The following is a 17143-nucleotide window of genomic DNA, read 5'->3' on the forward strand; positions in this document are numbered from 1 at the left end:
AAAGGCCAACACTGTCCTCAATCGTGAAACCGCGGTCAGCCAGTACCAAGTCCCCTGGTAGGAGCTTATCAAGGAACTGACTCTGTTCTGTAAGGTGTTTGTCTGTAACATGTCCACCCCAGGCCTTGGACACGAAGGAGATGCTTCCTTGTGGGGTGACTGAAATAAGAAACTTTATTGTGTTGTGTTGTTTGTAGTTGCTCCAAGTCTGAGCTCTAGCTTTTAAGTCAGGAGGACGCTCTATGAACACTTCAAAGCAGTCTATAATGCTTACACAGTTCTTAAAAAATGTCTGAAAATACATTGGTAAGCTGCGTCTGAGGTCTTCTCTTTCTGGCCACAATATAAGAGGATGAAGCCTGCTTGCCATGACATGTATCCAACGTTGAAAGACTCTTGATACTGTTGACTGATGAACACCAAAGAGGTAGCCTAAAAACTCCTCTGACAGATTGAGCCGCAGCTTCATCAGTGTGAGAAGAAGTTCCTGAGCAGGCTTGAGGGACTGCTTCGCAGCAGCAGGAAAAACTGAAGACACATAACTAAGTAATAACATGAAAGTCTGCAAATTTGGTAGGCCTGTGAAAAATTCAATTTTACGGTCATCAAATAATGAGGCATCAAGGGAACGATATTTCAGCTCACTTTCTAGTTTGTGAACTTTATCTCTGAGTGTTTGACATTCAATGTTTAAATATTCAATCTGTTGATGTAGTGGGGCAATGTCATCATGTGTCTCCTCTGTCTGGACCTCAGTCCCCCGAACTCCAGTTTCAGTCTGAACCTCTGGTTGATCTGCATGTACCTCCTCCTCCTTTGACACAGGACTTTGATGTAATTTCAAAAGAGCTGCAGCAGCCAGCTCTTTATTTCCGTTGTCAAATCTTTTGTAGAACACATTTTGAAATCGCAGATGTCTTTCAAGGTTGTTGACAGCCCGAGTCTTATCAGCAGTGGAGGTGAAACTGAACAAACTTGGCACAAAGTCAGGGTGTAGGGGATCATCACTCTTTTTGCCTGAAACAAATAAATAAACATGCTTTCATCATTTCTGCCCAGAGTGTATATACATACATGTGTATCATAGATTGTAAAAAATATATACAGTACATATACATATATACTATACAGTCTATGATGTGTATGTTTGTGTATATATGACTGTAACAGCTGGTTATCATCATATAATACAACTAGCTGACACAAAGTCAATTCAAAGTATACAGTGAATAGTGAGTATATGCATTATCTTCTTGTACTCCTGATATTTGAATACTTTATACAACACAGCTACAACTACTTTGTGGTGGAGTACCCAGTTAGCCTCATTATAAGTTAGCATGTAGAGCAAAAGCTTCATTATCACACACGAAGACAAAAGCGTTTCATTTATTTTAAAAAGAAGCTAAATGAAAAATGCCTACATAAAGAGCTTTACTGAAGAGTAAAGTTATCCAAAGGATGAGCAATGTAAGGTTTGATTTTACCCCCAAAATACAGAAGAAAATAACGTTACCTGACACGAAATGGGAACTACAAATCCACGTTTCGTTGCCTGGATTCCAGTCATTTCTGTGAATTGCAGCGATCCACTTGCTTCTTTTATCTTTTGCCTTCGGTAGCCTGTAAAATGAAAGTTCTGACTGCTTATCATATCTATTTGTGCAGTCAATGGCACAACAGCTCTTCACCATTTTCGATGTATCTCTGTGAACAAATCAACTAGTCTCCCTCTTTCTGCCACTCAGTGGGCGTAACCGCAGTGACTTCCGCATCCTGTGACGTAAACGCATACCCTCCATACTCAAAAACTCATCAGCCAATATACCCCAAAGTGCCTTAATTAATACATTCATTATGTAAAGTACATGTACTTATTTATTTTATTTCAACATGTGTATTTTATTTTTCTTTATTTATTTTCTTTTTATTTCGCCCCATTACGCCTTCCTGAACAGTCTGATTGTCAGTAATTTGTTATCTGTTAAATAAACATTGATAAAAAAATAAAATAAAAAAAACTCATCAGCCAATAGGAACGTGCCCCTCATAGAACCCGCCCACACGAGAGGTTTGTGTCAGAAGAATAACCAAAGAAGCTGGAATCAAAACCAAAAAACCCAGAAGCAAAACCAAAAGAGAGAGAGAGAAGAGAGAATGAAGCAATGGAAAAAAATTCAGAAAAAAAAGTCAAACAGTTTTCACAATGAGTGATATTTTTTGCTTTTGGCAAGATTTTTTTTTTGGTTGATTACATTTTATTTTTGATTAAATCCATATTATTCGTTTGAGTTTTAGAAAGCTTTGCTTTATTCTATTGGCACAAATCTGATGCTCATTTTTTTATAATGCCTAAATATTGAATAAATATTTAAGGTATATCATTTGCAATCAAATAGAAGCGGTCTGTTGTGGTGAAGAGAGAGCTGAGCTAGAATACAAGGCTCTCAATTTACCGGTCAGTCTATGTTCCAACCCTCACCTATGGCCACGTGCTGTAGGTGATGACTAAAAGAACAAGATCACGGATACAAGCGGCTGAAATGAGCTTTCTCTGCAGGGTGTCTGGGCTCAGCCTCAGGGATAGGGTCTTGGACTTCAGGGAGAGGCTCAGAGAAGAGCAGCTGCTTCTCCACATCAAGGGGAGCCAGATAAGGTGGTTTGGGCATCTGGTGAGGATCAATCAATCAATCAATCTTTATTTGTATAGCGCCAAATCATATCAAATGTTATTTCAAGATACTTTACAAAAACATATACAGGTCAAGACCCGTAAATGTTAATAAAATTTTATTAGCAGAAACCCAACATTAAGACAAGATAAGAAGTCTTATCTTATCTTAATCCACCACGAGTACAGGACTTTGCAGCATTTAGCATTTAGGATAACTCCTAGACGCTTCCCTCAGGGGTTGTTTTGGGCCGGGGTCAGGGGTCATCGGTCTTTGCTGATGGCACTGCTGCCCCCCGCAACCCGGACCCGGATAAGTGGTGGAAACGAAACGAGAACTTATTTCTTCATGCTTTCACTCATGAAGCCCCAGTTTAGGATTAATAGTGTGTGTTGCTAACTTTCTATCATGGCGTCCTGTGTTTGCAAAAAAATAAAAACTGTTCAAATCCATGTTTTTTTCATTGTTTGTATTTCCCTTTAGGGAAATTCTATTCTATTCTATTCTGTTCTTAAAATTGATTAAAATATTTTTCAGTAACTGTCATTGTATCTCTATAGCAGCCAAGGTGAAGAGAATTTAAATGACACTGAGCTCAAGAAAACAGGTCAGTCATGTCCAGTAACGAAGGATGCGACAATGAGTTGCCATAGAGACAAGGCTTCCTGCAGGTAAATGAGAGATAAGGAACCCCCAATCAATCAGAAAATACTCAGAAAAGTTTTGAGGGGCTTGAAGAGAAAACGAAAGGCTGCTGCTGCTGTTGTTCAAACAACAAAGTAGAGGTGAACACATGAGATCCTGTGCAGTGCCCACATCAGACAGGACATACTAAAGTGACGTTTGTCCCCTTAAATTCATAATTGGGTTTGGTGGGTGGGTGTTATATCTTTAACTCAATATCGCTCAGCCTGAATACTGAAGATGAAACTGTTTTTTGCAGTGGTTTCACTTGTAATCACATGCTGCCATCTTGTGGTCAAATGTACAGGTTTGTCATCTATTTTTTTTTTTAGTTCCAAGTGCTGTAAAGTCAATTGCTGATATTGTATTCTGAAGCAAATGAAAATATTGTGAATGTTGATTGTTAAGTTTCTCAATAAACAGCAACAACCACAACAATACTATGCTTTGATCTGACAAATATCATATTTGACATTTGGGAAAAATGTCAAATATGACATTTGTCAAATATGATAGGGCTTGTAGAAAACAGCTGAGGGGGGGCAGAGAAAGCAGAAAAGTTCCATTGATCACAGTACCCACCAGTGGAGGGTGGCCAATAGAGGGCGCAAGGGCGCCGACCTCCCCAGAAATATATCCAATAATATCATTATTATCATATGATTATTTATTACACATTATTCAAACAAAACGCATTGTGTACTACCCCATAAAACCCTATTAGAAACCTACACTATTTATTTTGAATAAGATTTTCCTATAAATACGTCCTTTCAAACGAAGGGGCGCCGGTCTAATGTAGACGTATGAACGTCCTTCGATTTTTGCCCAGCATGTGACTGCAGGCTTCTCTCTCATTTGCCACCTCAGGGATCCCCCTCAGGGCGCAAAAAGAGAGAGAGACACCCACTTTGATTAGTAGCCAATAAATATTCGTAACTGTATTTTTTCGTCACATGTAATTGGACAACGGACGTTGTCAATCATGTAGACGTATCAGTAGATTTACACATGCGCACTTGGCCTTACACTGTGAATGACAGAGAACTACGGAATGGCGTCTTTAAGTGGAACTACGGCGGACAACACGATTATTTCTTTACAGAGATACCCTTTTGCGAGGCGCAGCCTTGAAGAAAAGAAAAGAGTAAAGGAGCTTGGGCCGGACCAGCCCGATTTACAGATTCAGCAGCAGACAAGTGATAGAGGACGAGCTTACACTCGCGGTTTCTCGCGGGGTAGCTACGAGAAACGTAGCTGGCGAAGTGGATGCGCCGTGAGTAACTCGTTTTATTGCTTCCCCTGTTTACTGTTACAAACGACCGGCACGGATAAATTGTGGACAACAACGGGCGTGCGTGATCTCAAACATTTATCAGAAAAATGCAAGAGGCACGAGAGCAGCCGTACCCATCTTGACAACAGCTTGAAGCTACATTTTTTTGGAGGCCTTAGCATCGCTGAGCAGCTCGATGAAGGCTACCGGATTGGCATCAGACGGCACAATGAAGAGATGACGAAGAATCGACACATTCTGTCACGAATAATAGACTGTGTAAAATTTTGTGGAGCTTTCGAATTAGCTTTGAGAGGCCATGATGAGAGTGAGAGCTCTGAAAATCCCGGAATTTTCCGTGGATTAGTGGATTTCGTTGCCTCTCTTGATGGGGTGTTGAAAGAACATCTCGATAACGCAACTGTTTTCAAAGGGACTTTAAAAACTGTGCAAAATGAACTTCTGGACTGTATGTTGACCACTGTCAGGGAACATATCATTCAAGAGGCTCAGGGCAGCGACTTTATATCCATCCAGGCAGATGAAACTATGGACATTGCCATACATTCCCAACTTGTGCTTGTGCTGCGCTATATTGATGGCAAAAACAACCTGCAGGAAAGATTTTTTGAGTTCATCCCTCTGCCGTCAGCTACAGCTGAGTCCATTTCTTCTGCACTCAAAGAGCGTCTTGCTGCCATTCTTCCAGAAGACCAGAAAAGCAAGCTCATCCGTCAGGCGTATGTTGGAGCCAGTGTGATGAGAGGTGCAACTGCAGGTGTTCAGAGAAAGATACAAGATATCTACCCAAATGCCCACTACATCCACTGCTATGCACATCAACTCAACCTGATAATGAAACAGGCCACCTCTCACATTTCCAAAATAAGGATTTTTTTTTCAGACCTTTCTGGGTTTGCCAGCTTCTTTTCAAAATCACCAAAGCGAACAGGTGTTCTTGATAAAATAGTGGCCCATAGACTACCCACATCTAGCTCTGTTAGGTGGAACTTTCACAGTCGTGCCATCAATACTGTGTTTGAGCACAGAGAAGATCTCATTCACTGTTTTGAGAGTATAAGAGACTCCAGTGACTTTGACCCCAACACTGTCCGAGAGGCAGGAGCCTATGGTATGCTGCTGGAGAATCAAGATTTTAAGTTTTTTCTTTTGCTTTTTCATAACATCATGCCTCATGTGGATCTCCTGTATGCCAAACTTCAGAAAAGAACTATAGACTCTGTCCATATTAATGGGTGCATCCAGCAGTTCCAGCAGGACATTCAAAAGATCAGGCAATGGCTACATTCATCTACTTCACAAATATTTTTAGCAATCACTGATTGCTAATTCCTAACTATCTGTTATTATTATAATTTCTTGTCATGTGCAGAGACTCTGTCTGCACGATGGTTGAGCAAAGCCATGGTGAAAGCAGCAGCTCCCAGGCCACAAAGAGACGAGGAACAACCAGTCCACAGGAACGTCAAAGGATTGCAGAGGAGGTGAGATAAAGTGCTTTAACCACCGATTCACTGAAAAGTAAAGGAGGATGTTTTAACTTCTTTGTGTTAATAGAAGTGTACAAAAATGTAACCAAACTCATGTATCATAAAGAAAATAGACTGATGCATTAATTCTGCAGTACGTGGTGTATTAAAAGTTCTTTGTATGTGTTCATGTTAGGCTTACCACAATAGCTTCTCTGGTCAGGGAGACACATGAGTTTCAGAGTTTACACATAACAAATAACAGAAGATTACTAATTAAGCAACATAAACAAACATGCCAATTAACTAATACTATATTACAATAAATGCACCAAAGGAATATATACTTTGGCAGTTGAGTATGGATATGTGGAAATTAGATTTTTTGCTTTGTGCATGTCCATACACCAGTCTTTTGTGCTGAAAGACCCAGCTCATATCACAGACCTGGATTCACAAGAGTCAATCAGACATCCTGGCCACGACTTTCCCATCTACAGCAGTAAATGTGTAATATGGTATCTCAACACAAAATAAGAGCTGCAAATGAGATCTAAACTGTCATAACTATTTAAATTGTTTGATAATCACTAGAAAACTATACTACTGCCATGTTTTTTCTTTGGTTCTTTAATCACCACAGTAGGATGTTTTTTGTTAAAAGTTTATCTAAAGAGTCTTATATATATATGTATAAAAAATGATTCTGAAAACAAAATGTTTCTATCTTTTAAATTTGGAATTAATATTTTTCAATGCTTTCCTCTTTCTGTAGGTCTGTGATACCATATTGGGACACACAAAGGAAAGGTTCTAATTCACAAACCACCTTGTCAGTGCCACCCTACTGCAAAGTGACCAGTTTGCACATTACAACAAGACCTTCCCTGAAGATGCGCTGACCAGCACTGTGAATGCCTACCCCATGCTCAATGGAAACAAGCTGAAGACAGAGCTTAGTCTTATTTACAGCAAGGATGAGTTCAAAGCCTGTCGTGGTGCTGTGGACCTCTTCCACCTCTTTATGGAAAATAACCTTGGGGAGGTATTCTCAGAAACAGTTACTCTCTTAAAGATCATCATCACCACACCAATGACCACTGCTGAGGCTGAGAGATGCTTTTCAACTTTAAAACGAATAAAGACTTTTCTCCGAAATACTATGACCCAAGAGAGACTGAATGCTCTAGCAGTGCTGTCGATGGAAAAGGGGCTAGTAACTGAAATGACTGACTTTAACCAAAAGGTTATTGACAAATTTGCTGGACTGAAAGAAAGGAGGGCCAAATTTATGTTCAAGTAATAGTACTGAAGGGAAAATGTTTTTTTTTGTTTTTTTTTTCTGTGAAGCACTATTTTTCAAGTAAAGGTGCTATGTGAATATAGTTGATTGTGTTTGTGTTTTTTATTTAGATGTCTTATATTGGTTACTGTACTGTTTTTTTTGTTTGTTTTTTTTTTTCACTTTTTGTTTAATCCTCTACATAACTGCGCCCCCCCTAAATTTTTTATCACCAGCCGCCACTGGTACCCACCGTTTTTTGGGGGGGTCAAAAGAGCACTGAAGACGCACAGGACATGGAAATGTATTAATTGGTTCTCTGTAAGACTCATAACAGTGATGAGGTGATCATGTAACAAGGATAGTCTAGTCGTTATTGAAACTGCATCACGGAGTCATGTAATTGCACCAAAGATGCTTTGCAGGAGAGAAACAACTAAAAATGAACGATCATTCAAAATCATGCTTGAAAGGTCTAATAACACTCATTTGAATTTGAGTGTTACACATGTGCTGGTAGTCAAATAGTTGCTGAAGTAAGCTTAGTAGGACAAATAAAACAAAAAATGTGCCATTGATCACAGTAACCAAAACATTACTAGTTTGGATGCAAAAAAATGGCACTAAAAACGCATAGGACTCTGTATTACATAGATTTGCACTCGGGTAGACTCATTACAGTAATTTGGTCACAAAATAACAAGGATGGTTTGTCATTATTGTAACTGCATCATCACATAGTCCTGTTAACCAGCAAAAAGAAAGAAGACCCAGAGAACAGAGCTATTTTCAAACGAGTATCAATGAGGTATATTTTAGTTTTCTTTCATAAAAACAAACACATGTTGGCACATTTGATATAAAGTCAGAAACATTCACTGCTGGGACTGTCAAATATAAAGTGAAAAGTAACACAGTGAGTCAAACCATGCTGTTGTATTCTTTAGGCGGACACAGTCACAGGAAAAATGTGAGCCCTTTGGAATGACCAGGATTCCTGTATCGTTCATAAAATGGGAATGTTTCCATGGTGTGTTCAGTAAAAAAAGGACAACATATCAGTGTGATAGTAGCCTAAGCCGACTGCTTTTGTATTTTGTGACTGAGAAAAAGATCAGAACTCATTTTATGACCCATTGATGAAGAAGTCAGGTCACTCTAAAGGGTTCATGTACATTTGCTCACGGCTATATGAGCAGCAGAGTAATACCTTACGGACTTCCTGTACTGCATGACTGTCTTCATGAACACGTTTTTATTTTTGCATCACAATAAAAAAGTCAGCCGTGTGTTTTGGCTAATTGCTCTCTAAAGATCACATAAAACCTCCATAAAAACTTTGTCTTTAGCAACATGGCTTTATTATAAACGCCTCTGTGGAGAATTTCCAGCCTCTCAGTCCTCTTGTTATTAATCTCTATTTTTATTCATTATTCTTACTGTTAAAAAACATGATATTTTGCATGCTCTAAAGTCAGACTACCACACCCTGTACGATGCTGCATCCAGCTTTGACCCACAAGTCAAACAGTTAAATGGGTAAATAGAAGCTGTGTGGTAAACAAAACCTCAACAGAGGGAAAAGAAGAAAACAGGAAGTAAATGAGACAAAGCTATCATTCAGTTCAAATCCTAGAGCTGTGATGTTGTCCATGTTCTCACTGTTTGACAAACTGGCTGTTTTTAAAACACCTGCTGAAGACAGGCTTCATTACTGTGCAGGGACACAGCCACAGTGTCAGTTCTGGGTGGGCAAGACAAATTTTGGCTGGACCTTAAGTTATAACAGTTTGTAATTCATTAATTTTATTAATAAAAATGACTGACAATATGTGTGGTTTAAAAGCTGATTTGGTTGCTTTTTTCCACCTTTAATTTGCATTTTTGCATTATAAGAGCAAGGACATTAACCTTGATTAAATAAAAAAAATAAAAAATATACAGCCCTTTCCAAAAAAATGTTCTGTTGCTGCCTACATGAAGCTGAATGTTTCTAAAAAAATTAATTTATTTTTCCAGCAGGCTAAAAAACATGGCTTATTTTACAAAGACACGAGCATGAAGTGACAAAATTTTACCATGCCTTTTTTCAAACTGATTCTAAAATATAAAAATTATTTTTAAAAAGTTAAGGGTGAGCCTGGGACCTTTGGGCCCACCCATAACGCTGCCCTTGTGTGTTCAGGAGCAGACAGGTGACGTCACGGAGACTACATCCACATTACATCAGCCCTGTTTCCACCAGGCGGTACAGTACAGACTAGTAGTCTGGTACCAGTGGGTTGGGTACAGCCTGATCCTCTTTGCGTGTAGGCCTAGATGCTAATAGCTGCTCCAACTGCGTAAAGGCGTGACGCTATAGCAGTGCGACAAAGTGTACAGATGAACCCAAGAAGAAAAATGTGACACAGTAAACAGAGAGCAACAAGGAAAACATTCAGGAATTCATCTTCTTTGTGATTTGCATGTGGCTGTTTGTTATAAAGTACAATCAAGCTTTGTTTCACAGAAGGTTGTGTGCCACCAGGAGAAATACAGCAGCCACTGTCACACAGGAAGTTACTATTCTTTCCACCAATCAACAGACTGCAGTGTTTTTAGCCCCACCTGTAGATCAGTGTGTCTGGCACCCCAACAGAAAGGAACCAAAAAGTGAGACGGTACAGGTCAGTAATTTTGGAGATCTGTCCTAGTTTTAGTCAAAGGAAACACCACAAAATGTGAACTGTACTAACAAAGACAAACCTAATGAACCACTTGGTGGAAACAGGGCTACACAGTGTAGTCCAGTTTAGAAGGTGGTTTGTTTTATTTCATTTTGAAAGTAAACACGATTTTCTAAGTATTTCCCTGACTTCCTGTCCTCCCCAATCAACTCTGTGCTTACTGATGAGTCTTGCTTCCAGCACAAACAGCCAGCCTGTGGATCTGATCTGGAGCGCTAAATGAAACGCAGCAGACCTGGTGTAAGTTTACGTATTGATTTGACCCAAATCCAATGCTGGGATGGACCAGGGACAGACCGGTGACAGACCAGAGACCGGTGAATTCTAGCCTTTCGTGTTTAACTGTCTCGGGCTGCTTTAAAATCAAGAGCTGACTACAGCCAGAGTAATTATCACAGTTTGACAGGCTTTACAGGTGATCCATGTCTGTCAAAACATCACTGTCACGTCAGTAACCTCCCTCTGCAGGAGCTTTGTTTCTCCAGCAGGCTGACCATCATCATCATCTCCTTTGAGTTGTCAGAGCTGTGGGGTTGGAGGATCACTGCTTGAAGTGTTTGTGTTTATTCAATGGGACCTGTACATTATTTGCTCCAGCATGATTTTATTGGCTGGCTGCAGGTCCTCATTTCATTTTTGTGTAAACTTCCCCACAAGCATGCTCAAAATGAATACTGAGGTAGTTCCTTCTCTTCCAGTCGCTCATTTTGTGCGGCAGCTTACTGACCATGTCTTCACACAGCTTCTTGTTGGTCTTTAAGCTGTCAGCTAGCAGCCAACTCTTCACACACGCTGACTTTCACAGATCTCAGATGTAAACAACTTCAGCCAAACACGATGAACACTGATTCACAGAACAAACACAAGCTGCTAATGTCTCACTTTAAAGAGAGAAGAATGATGCCATGTAGGCTGACAAAATGAGGAGCAAGTGACTGAACCGAAGACATTAGATGACTCCATGCAGTCTGTCATCAGCTAATGAGTAACAAGCGACACTAAAGTCACAGAAATTCTAACAATGTGTGAAAAAAAGACAACATCAAAGAGCCAAAAGCATGTACAGTATTTTACAGACATCCAGTGTGTATTTCAGCAGGCATAAAGGTCACTGTGGTGTTCACTTATGGACAGGAAGTGAGAAAAGTGAACAGAGCCCACAGCTGAGCTGCCTGATTTAAACAAGGGGTCAGCCCTGCGGTCCCACAGCCCTATGGTCCCACAGTCCTGTGTTCCCACAGCCCCAGTGTTCCCACAGCTCTCTCTGTGCTCCTCCCTCTGGGACCTTGGGCTGTGGGAACATTGGCATGCTCCATTGCTTAAGTATGCAGAAGTGATCCAGGAAATGATACGGGAACTGTACCAACGCCAGTGGGGGGGGGGGGGGGGGGGGGGGGGGGGGGGGGGTGTCAAACAGAGTGACCAGTGTCAGATTAATTCATACATGAATCTCATGAATTTATGCTATAACAGAGGCAGCAGTTTTCTGTCAGCATTACTTCCTGGATTGTGCTGCATGTTTGTGATTGGTCAGATGCTGCAAACTCAACCCCTTTTATGTGAGCACAAGACTGGAAAACCTTGGTTTCACTGAGGACGCAGTCACACTGGCAAACCGTGCCGTGCTCAAGCACACTTCAGGCCTAAAGCATGTTAAGAATGGCCAGTGTGACTGCAACCGTGCCGTGCTTGAGCATGATTCACTTCTCTACTTTGGCACACTTCTGAGAGTTGGGCTTTGGCACAGTTTACTTCATGCACGAGCACAAGCATGCGGACAGAGCGCGTGATCCATGGCATATAATCACTGTGAGCGCATCTCTGGACAATCATTTTAAACAAAGTGGGGTGTTACAGGGCTGTGTCAGGTGAAAACGACTTACCATAAGTCTAAAAGTCTATAAAGTTGTAGCAGCGCTCTCTGTGTCTCATTGTGCTGACTCTGATGAGGTCATGCTTCATGTTGACAGATGCTTCACAATGACGTAGGCGGGCCTTGTGCGTGTGTGATACCTGCTAAAGTCTGGTTCATATAGGGGTAGTGTGACCGCTGGCCGTACTCTCCAGCGGGGGAATAGAGCTGCGGGGGGGCAATCGTGCTTGAGCACGGCACGGTTTGGATGGCCAGTGTGATCGCGCCCATACTAAGCTGATATCCAGCTTCGTGGTGGCCCTTATCAGGACAGGAGACCCCTGATAAGTTAAACCTGCTTTGTAGTACAGGTGCCTGGACTTGAGTACAACAGCACTCACCACGACACCTGTTTAAAAATAGCACAGGAACAAAAAGGGACCCGGTGGAGGAAAATGGAGGAGTTGTTTATGGTAAAATGTGAAAAACTTCACTGCTACAGGTTGGTTATTTAACGTAACCACATCTGAATACATCCATTACACCACAGACAACCAGCTCAGCACTCAAAAACACCAGAAAAGGGCTCACTGCAGTAATCCAGTGTTTTTATATTTAAAGGCTTTTTTTCTCATTGTAACTCAATGTGATGTAACCACAGCTCAGCTTTGTGCTTTGTGCAAATGTCAACACAGTCTGCAGGACGAGAATAATGGAGATGAGTCTTGCTGTCCATCCATGGAAGCAGCCAAATGTCAGATCACATTTTTTTATTTTAACTCTCAGGAAGTCAGAGAGGCTTCATTCAGCAGATTTATTTTTCTGCAGACTGTATCCCGTATCAGTCTGACCACACAAAGCGCTGACAGCCATCTCCTTGAGGTACACATGTCTTTGGGAAATCCTAACCATAAATTTTCTCTGGTCAGGTCTCTGTACCCTGTCAGACGTGTGTCTGCATGCGTTTCTGCAGAGGCCTGGGCAGGTCTGAGTTCTGGGAGGAGGACTGGGAGTTGTGAGAGTAGGACGAGGCAGAGGTCTTGCTGTCCTTGTCAAACTGCACAAAGCCGTCCTGTTTGCTGTAGCTACTGACGCTGCTGTCACATTGCATGTCGATGAAGGAGCTGGAGTCGCTGAGTGAGCTCCTCTGAAAGTCACGCTCGCACAGTTCTATGGAGCTGCTGCCCATGCCCAGCATGAATCGCTGGCTGTAGTCATACAGGCAGCTGGGACCAGCTCCCAGAGTGTTGTAGATGTTGGTAAAGGACATGCCAGTGGGCACGCGCTGTTCACCCCCGCTCACGGATCCTTGGTGTGGGCCACTCCCCATGTCAGGGGTCCGGCTGGGGGCCATAGGAATGTTGGTGGTGGCACTGAGGTCGTCGAAAGCCTTGACACTGTAGTAGCCGTTGGTGGGGTCCTTTGACAGAGAGAAAAGCACAGGTTATAACTGAAGCTACAAAGAGCCTTCACAGTCTGTAGGGATGGTCTGCGGGCCTTCATCATCTGGAGGCCTGCACTGAACCGCGTGCCCTGCCCTCTACTCTACCTCTCTCAGCTGAGAGAGCTCTGTGCAGCTGAACTGTTCTGATGGAGTCACTAAGTTAGGCAGTGATTAGATTAAAGTGCTGTAACAGAGACACAGAAACAGCAGATTTACATTTGAAACCAGAGTCCATAAAGTAAAATCTGTTAACAGAGAAAAAGAGCAGCACAGACTCTTTCCTTTGGCATTGACCTGCCTCAGACCTCACTTCAAAGATCCTCTCTCTGCTGTAAGGCACTAGTCTGAGGTTGATCTCCCACAGGAGGCCCTGGTCAGCGCGGTCTGAGGCTTTACTCCTCAAACATAAAGAAGAGTTCTGTGAATCTGCGCTCCATTACTCCTCCTCACAGGGAAGTGTGTCTCTCTAAACAGCACTGAAATTGGACTGAAAAATTGAATCTGAATTGTGTGAACAGAAAATGGAGTTTTGAATCGAAGGGTTTCAAGACTGACTGAACATGGGTCAGTGCTCTGTAAGGTGTTTGCAAAGTTTTACTCTGACCTGTAAAGGGAGCATGAAAACACACCTGTTTGGGACCTGTCCAGTAACAGCACTGAGTTACAAACCATCAAATAAGAATGTGATCTGCCTTTGGACCCATCCTGTTTCTGATCTTTCTGGTTGTTGTATTAAACCAGTGGTACTTCAGTTTAAGGTACTCCGTTTACAGCATCAGGAGTGCTATGGGTTACACATTGGTCTGTATGAGCATAAAAATGATCAAAGGCCGAATCCCTCCCGCAGCTGTGTTACTGTTTTACACTTCAGTGAGGGACGTGCTCTGTCTCTCCTTGGACTTAGGGACTAAAGTAAAGCTGCTCATTAACTCCACATGGACTCATTATGACTCCTGCAGCCAGCCTGAAATCAGTTACCGTGATGTGCTCAAACTCCTTTTCTTCTGGGAGAACTTCCAGCTGCTCCAGCCCAGGCTCCCTCTGGAACTCACTGCTGTCCGTCTGCATTTCAATCACAACGTCAGCACTTACCACTGGTACAGCATATATATATATATATACATATATATTTATATATACAGTCTAATGGACAGCTTTGCAGAACTAATGGAGAGCATTGCAGAACTACCTGTCACCTACCGTAATCTGTGTCATGCTTGTATGCTCCCCACCATCCTCAGCTGAACTCTGGTCTTCAGGAACAATCTCTGCACAATTGTCCTTTGCAAAACCTGCATCTGGGGGATGAGAGGAAAGGGGACGAGAAGAAAAGGGGGGGACAGCCGTGATGTTAGTGAAGGCTGGGAAACTCATCCCTGCATATCCATGAGGATGGAAGTGTAGCAGCACGCTTCAGATATCACTGCATGATCTCTGAGACGAGGGACACATGGGACAGAAGGCATCACTGATGTTCCGTTCCCAGTCCAACATGCTACCTGAGACGGACCAAGTGGAAAATCCTGGGATATATTTATCAAAAATACTGCAAAACTGGCAAATATCTGAGTGGTCTGACTAAGCACTGGTCCCTGCTAGGGCTGCTAAAGTGAGCTAATAAATTCAAATGCAAAGGTTTTATAGTCTGGACAAACACATGGACACACATTTGAAAGAAAAAAAAACATTTTTTTAACAAATAAAAACAAACAACAACAATTTTTAAACGAAAAATCCCAGTACTACGATACATCCATTTTTTCTCCACCACCAAATATGGAAGTCATCTCTGTGATGTGTGACAACCCCTCCTCCTCATCCATTTCTCCCTGCCTGTGCCTTACCCTGGGGTGGATCCAAAAAGTCCTTCCTAAGTCCTTTCCTATCCACTTTACCTTAAAAAACATCACAGGGTCTTGGGAAGGAGGGGAAAAGATGAGAGGAAAGGAGAACTGCGGCCAAAGAGGAATTCGACTGCACTTTCACTTTGATGGCATATTCATGTGACGACAATTACTTGTGACGTAGTAAGCCACGACAAACTACAATGTCCCGAAAATGAACTACAAGAAGTGCAATTGTCCTCTGCCTTATCTCACAGAGTTGTTTCGTGTCTTCACCGGTTAACATTAACAATCCATGATCAGAGGATTTACCTGTGATGTTGTTTTGTCTGTGGTCATGCAGTGTGTGTTTCCTGCTCACAGCTGTGAGCTTCATGAGAACATCTTTAAATGTTGACAGTCTGAAGCCTGATAACACAAGAGGACTGTCTTGGATAATACAGCAGACTGTCAGAAACACTATACCCCCTGTTTCATTCACATATATCATTATGAACATTGTTTAAATTTATTGTATCTGGAGTATTGTAAAAGTCCTTATTTGCCCTTCTTTTATTGATTTCAATAAATGTTAGTTATTTCTGTCACTAGTGATTCATTGTCTCAGTTCTGAATTGCAACCAAACGTTTCGGGTTATAAATCTTTTTGACGTTCATACATCGTGAACACAATGAACACATTCAGGCAGACACATGATGGCTAATGTTAGAAAAGCAACAGTCTCTCACATAATTTCCGTCTCTTCTCCATCGCAAGTTTCCGTAAACTTTTGGCAGGAGCCGTATTTCTACACGTCAGGTGCCGCAAGGCATTATGGGGCATTTTCTTCCCCTTTCCTTTTGAAAAGGATGGTCTGGTGTTTCCTAAGCTAAAGGAGATATTAAAGGAAGCAACTACCCTCCTTTCCATAACTTTTGGAGATTTCGAACAGCGCTTATTGAGGCCAATGCTTAAATGCTTCCGGGTCATTTCTTCAGTTAGGAAGGTTCCTTATCAAAAAGGACTATTCGGATGCACCCCTGCTCTCTGATGCAGCTTCTGGGAGGAGGTGGAGTGTGCAGCTGGGAGGGGCTGTTACCTGAGAGAGACGGGGCCATCAGAAGACAAAAAAAGGCCTTTGTGGAAACAGTGTGCTCTCTCTCAGCAGGGCCTGGTAGGCCATCACAGCCATCATTTCTCTAAGGGGCCATTTACACTGAAACAGCATTTTAACCGAAACCAAACTTTTAAAAAACCGCCTCCAGTGGGATTTTTCTGAAACGCTGCCAACAGTGTTGCCATGTAAACAGTAAGCAGGCGTTTTCAGTGGAAACGCTGACATCAGGCTCCGCTTCACGCAAGCGCATACAACAGGACAACAGTACTGTTGTTGCGATTGTCGTTGACCACTGTGTTGTGTATGTGCTGCTCAATCTGCTGAATCTGCTGACTGTCTTTTAACAAAATGTACATTTGTTGCTCCACTTCTGCTCTAAGCATTTACAAAAACACCAGATAATCTCCCTAATTCTACTTTAGTAGAGATCTACCAAGATTTACTGGACAAGACAGTTATAGCACCACCTGCAGGCCTGGCATGCTTACTGCAGTGTTTTCAGGCCCTCTGCATTTCCTTGTAAATTGTTGTTTTTGTTTTTTTTTCACTGCGTTTTCACTGCAGTTTAGAATTTTTGGATGAAACGCTGTGTAAACGGGGCCTGGGTTTACTTTTCTATATCATCTACCACATACACATTCACATATGCACATTTTTTTTAACAATATTGAATTTAACTCTTATACATGTCATATACATGTGTTTTTTTTTGTTTTTTTTTTGTTGTTGTTTTTTGCAGTCAAATAAAATGTTGGTAAATGGCTTTTGTTGTGTGC

The 17143-nt window shown here is 41.8% G+C and overlaps 1 protein-coding gene across 2 annotated transcripts in view; it reads right to left on the reverse strand.

Annotated features, from left to right (window-relative positions):
• Positions 1 to 7932: 7932 nt before the first annotated feature.
• The window catches only part of LOC141791596 (kin of IRRE-like protein 3), a 103710-nt gene continuing 94499 nt past the window's right edge, over positions 7933 to 17143 (reverse strand). For both annotated transcript variants that reach the window (XM_074672168.1, XM_074672167.1), the window contains 3 exons: positions 14627 to 14724; positions 14405 to 14488; positions 7933 to 13402 (listed from right to left, as the gene is read on the reverse strand). In XM_074672168.1, the coding sequence (XP_074528269.1) occupies positions 12926 to 13402; positions 14405 to 14488; positions 14627 to 14724 (659 nt within the window). In that variant the 3' untranslated portion in view covers positions 7933 to 12925. The remainder of the gene's footprint in view (positions 13403 to 14404; positions 14489 to 14626; positions 14725 to 17143) is intronic.

Source organism: Halichoeres trimaculatus, unplaced genomic scaffold, assembly GCF_033239565.1.
Source record: "Halichoeres trimaculatus isolate MK-OKI-2021-1 unplaced genomic scaffold, fHalTri1.1 fHalTri1_scaffold_6, whole genome shotgun sequence".
In the NCBI taxonomy this organism is placed as follows: domain Eukaryota; kingdom Metazoa; phylum Chordata; class Actinopteri; order Labriformes; family Labridae; genus Halichoeres; species Halichoeres trimaculatus.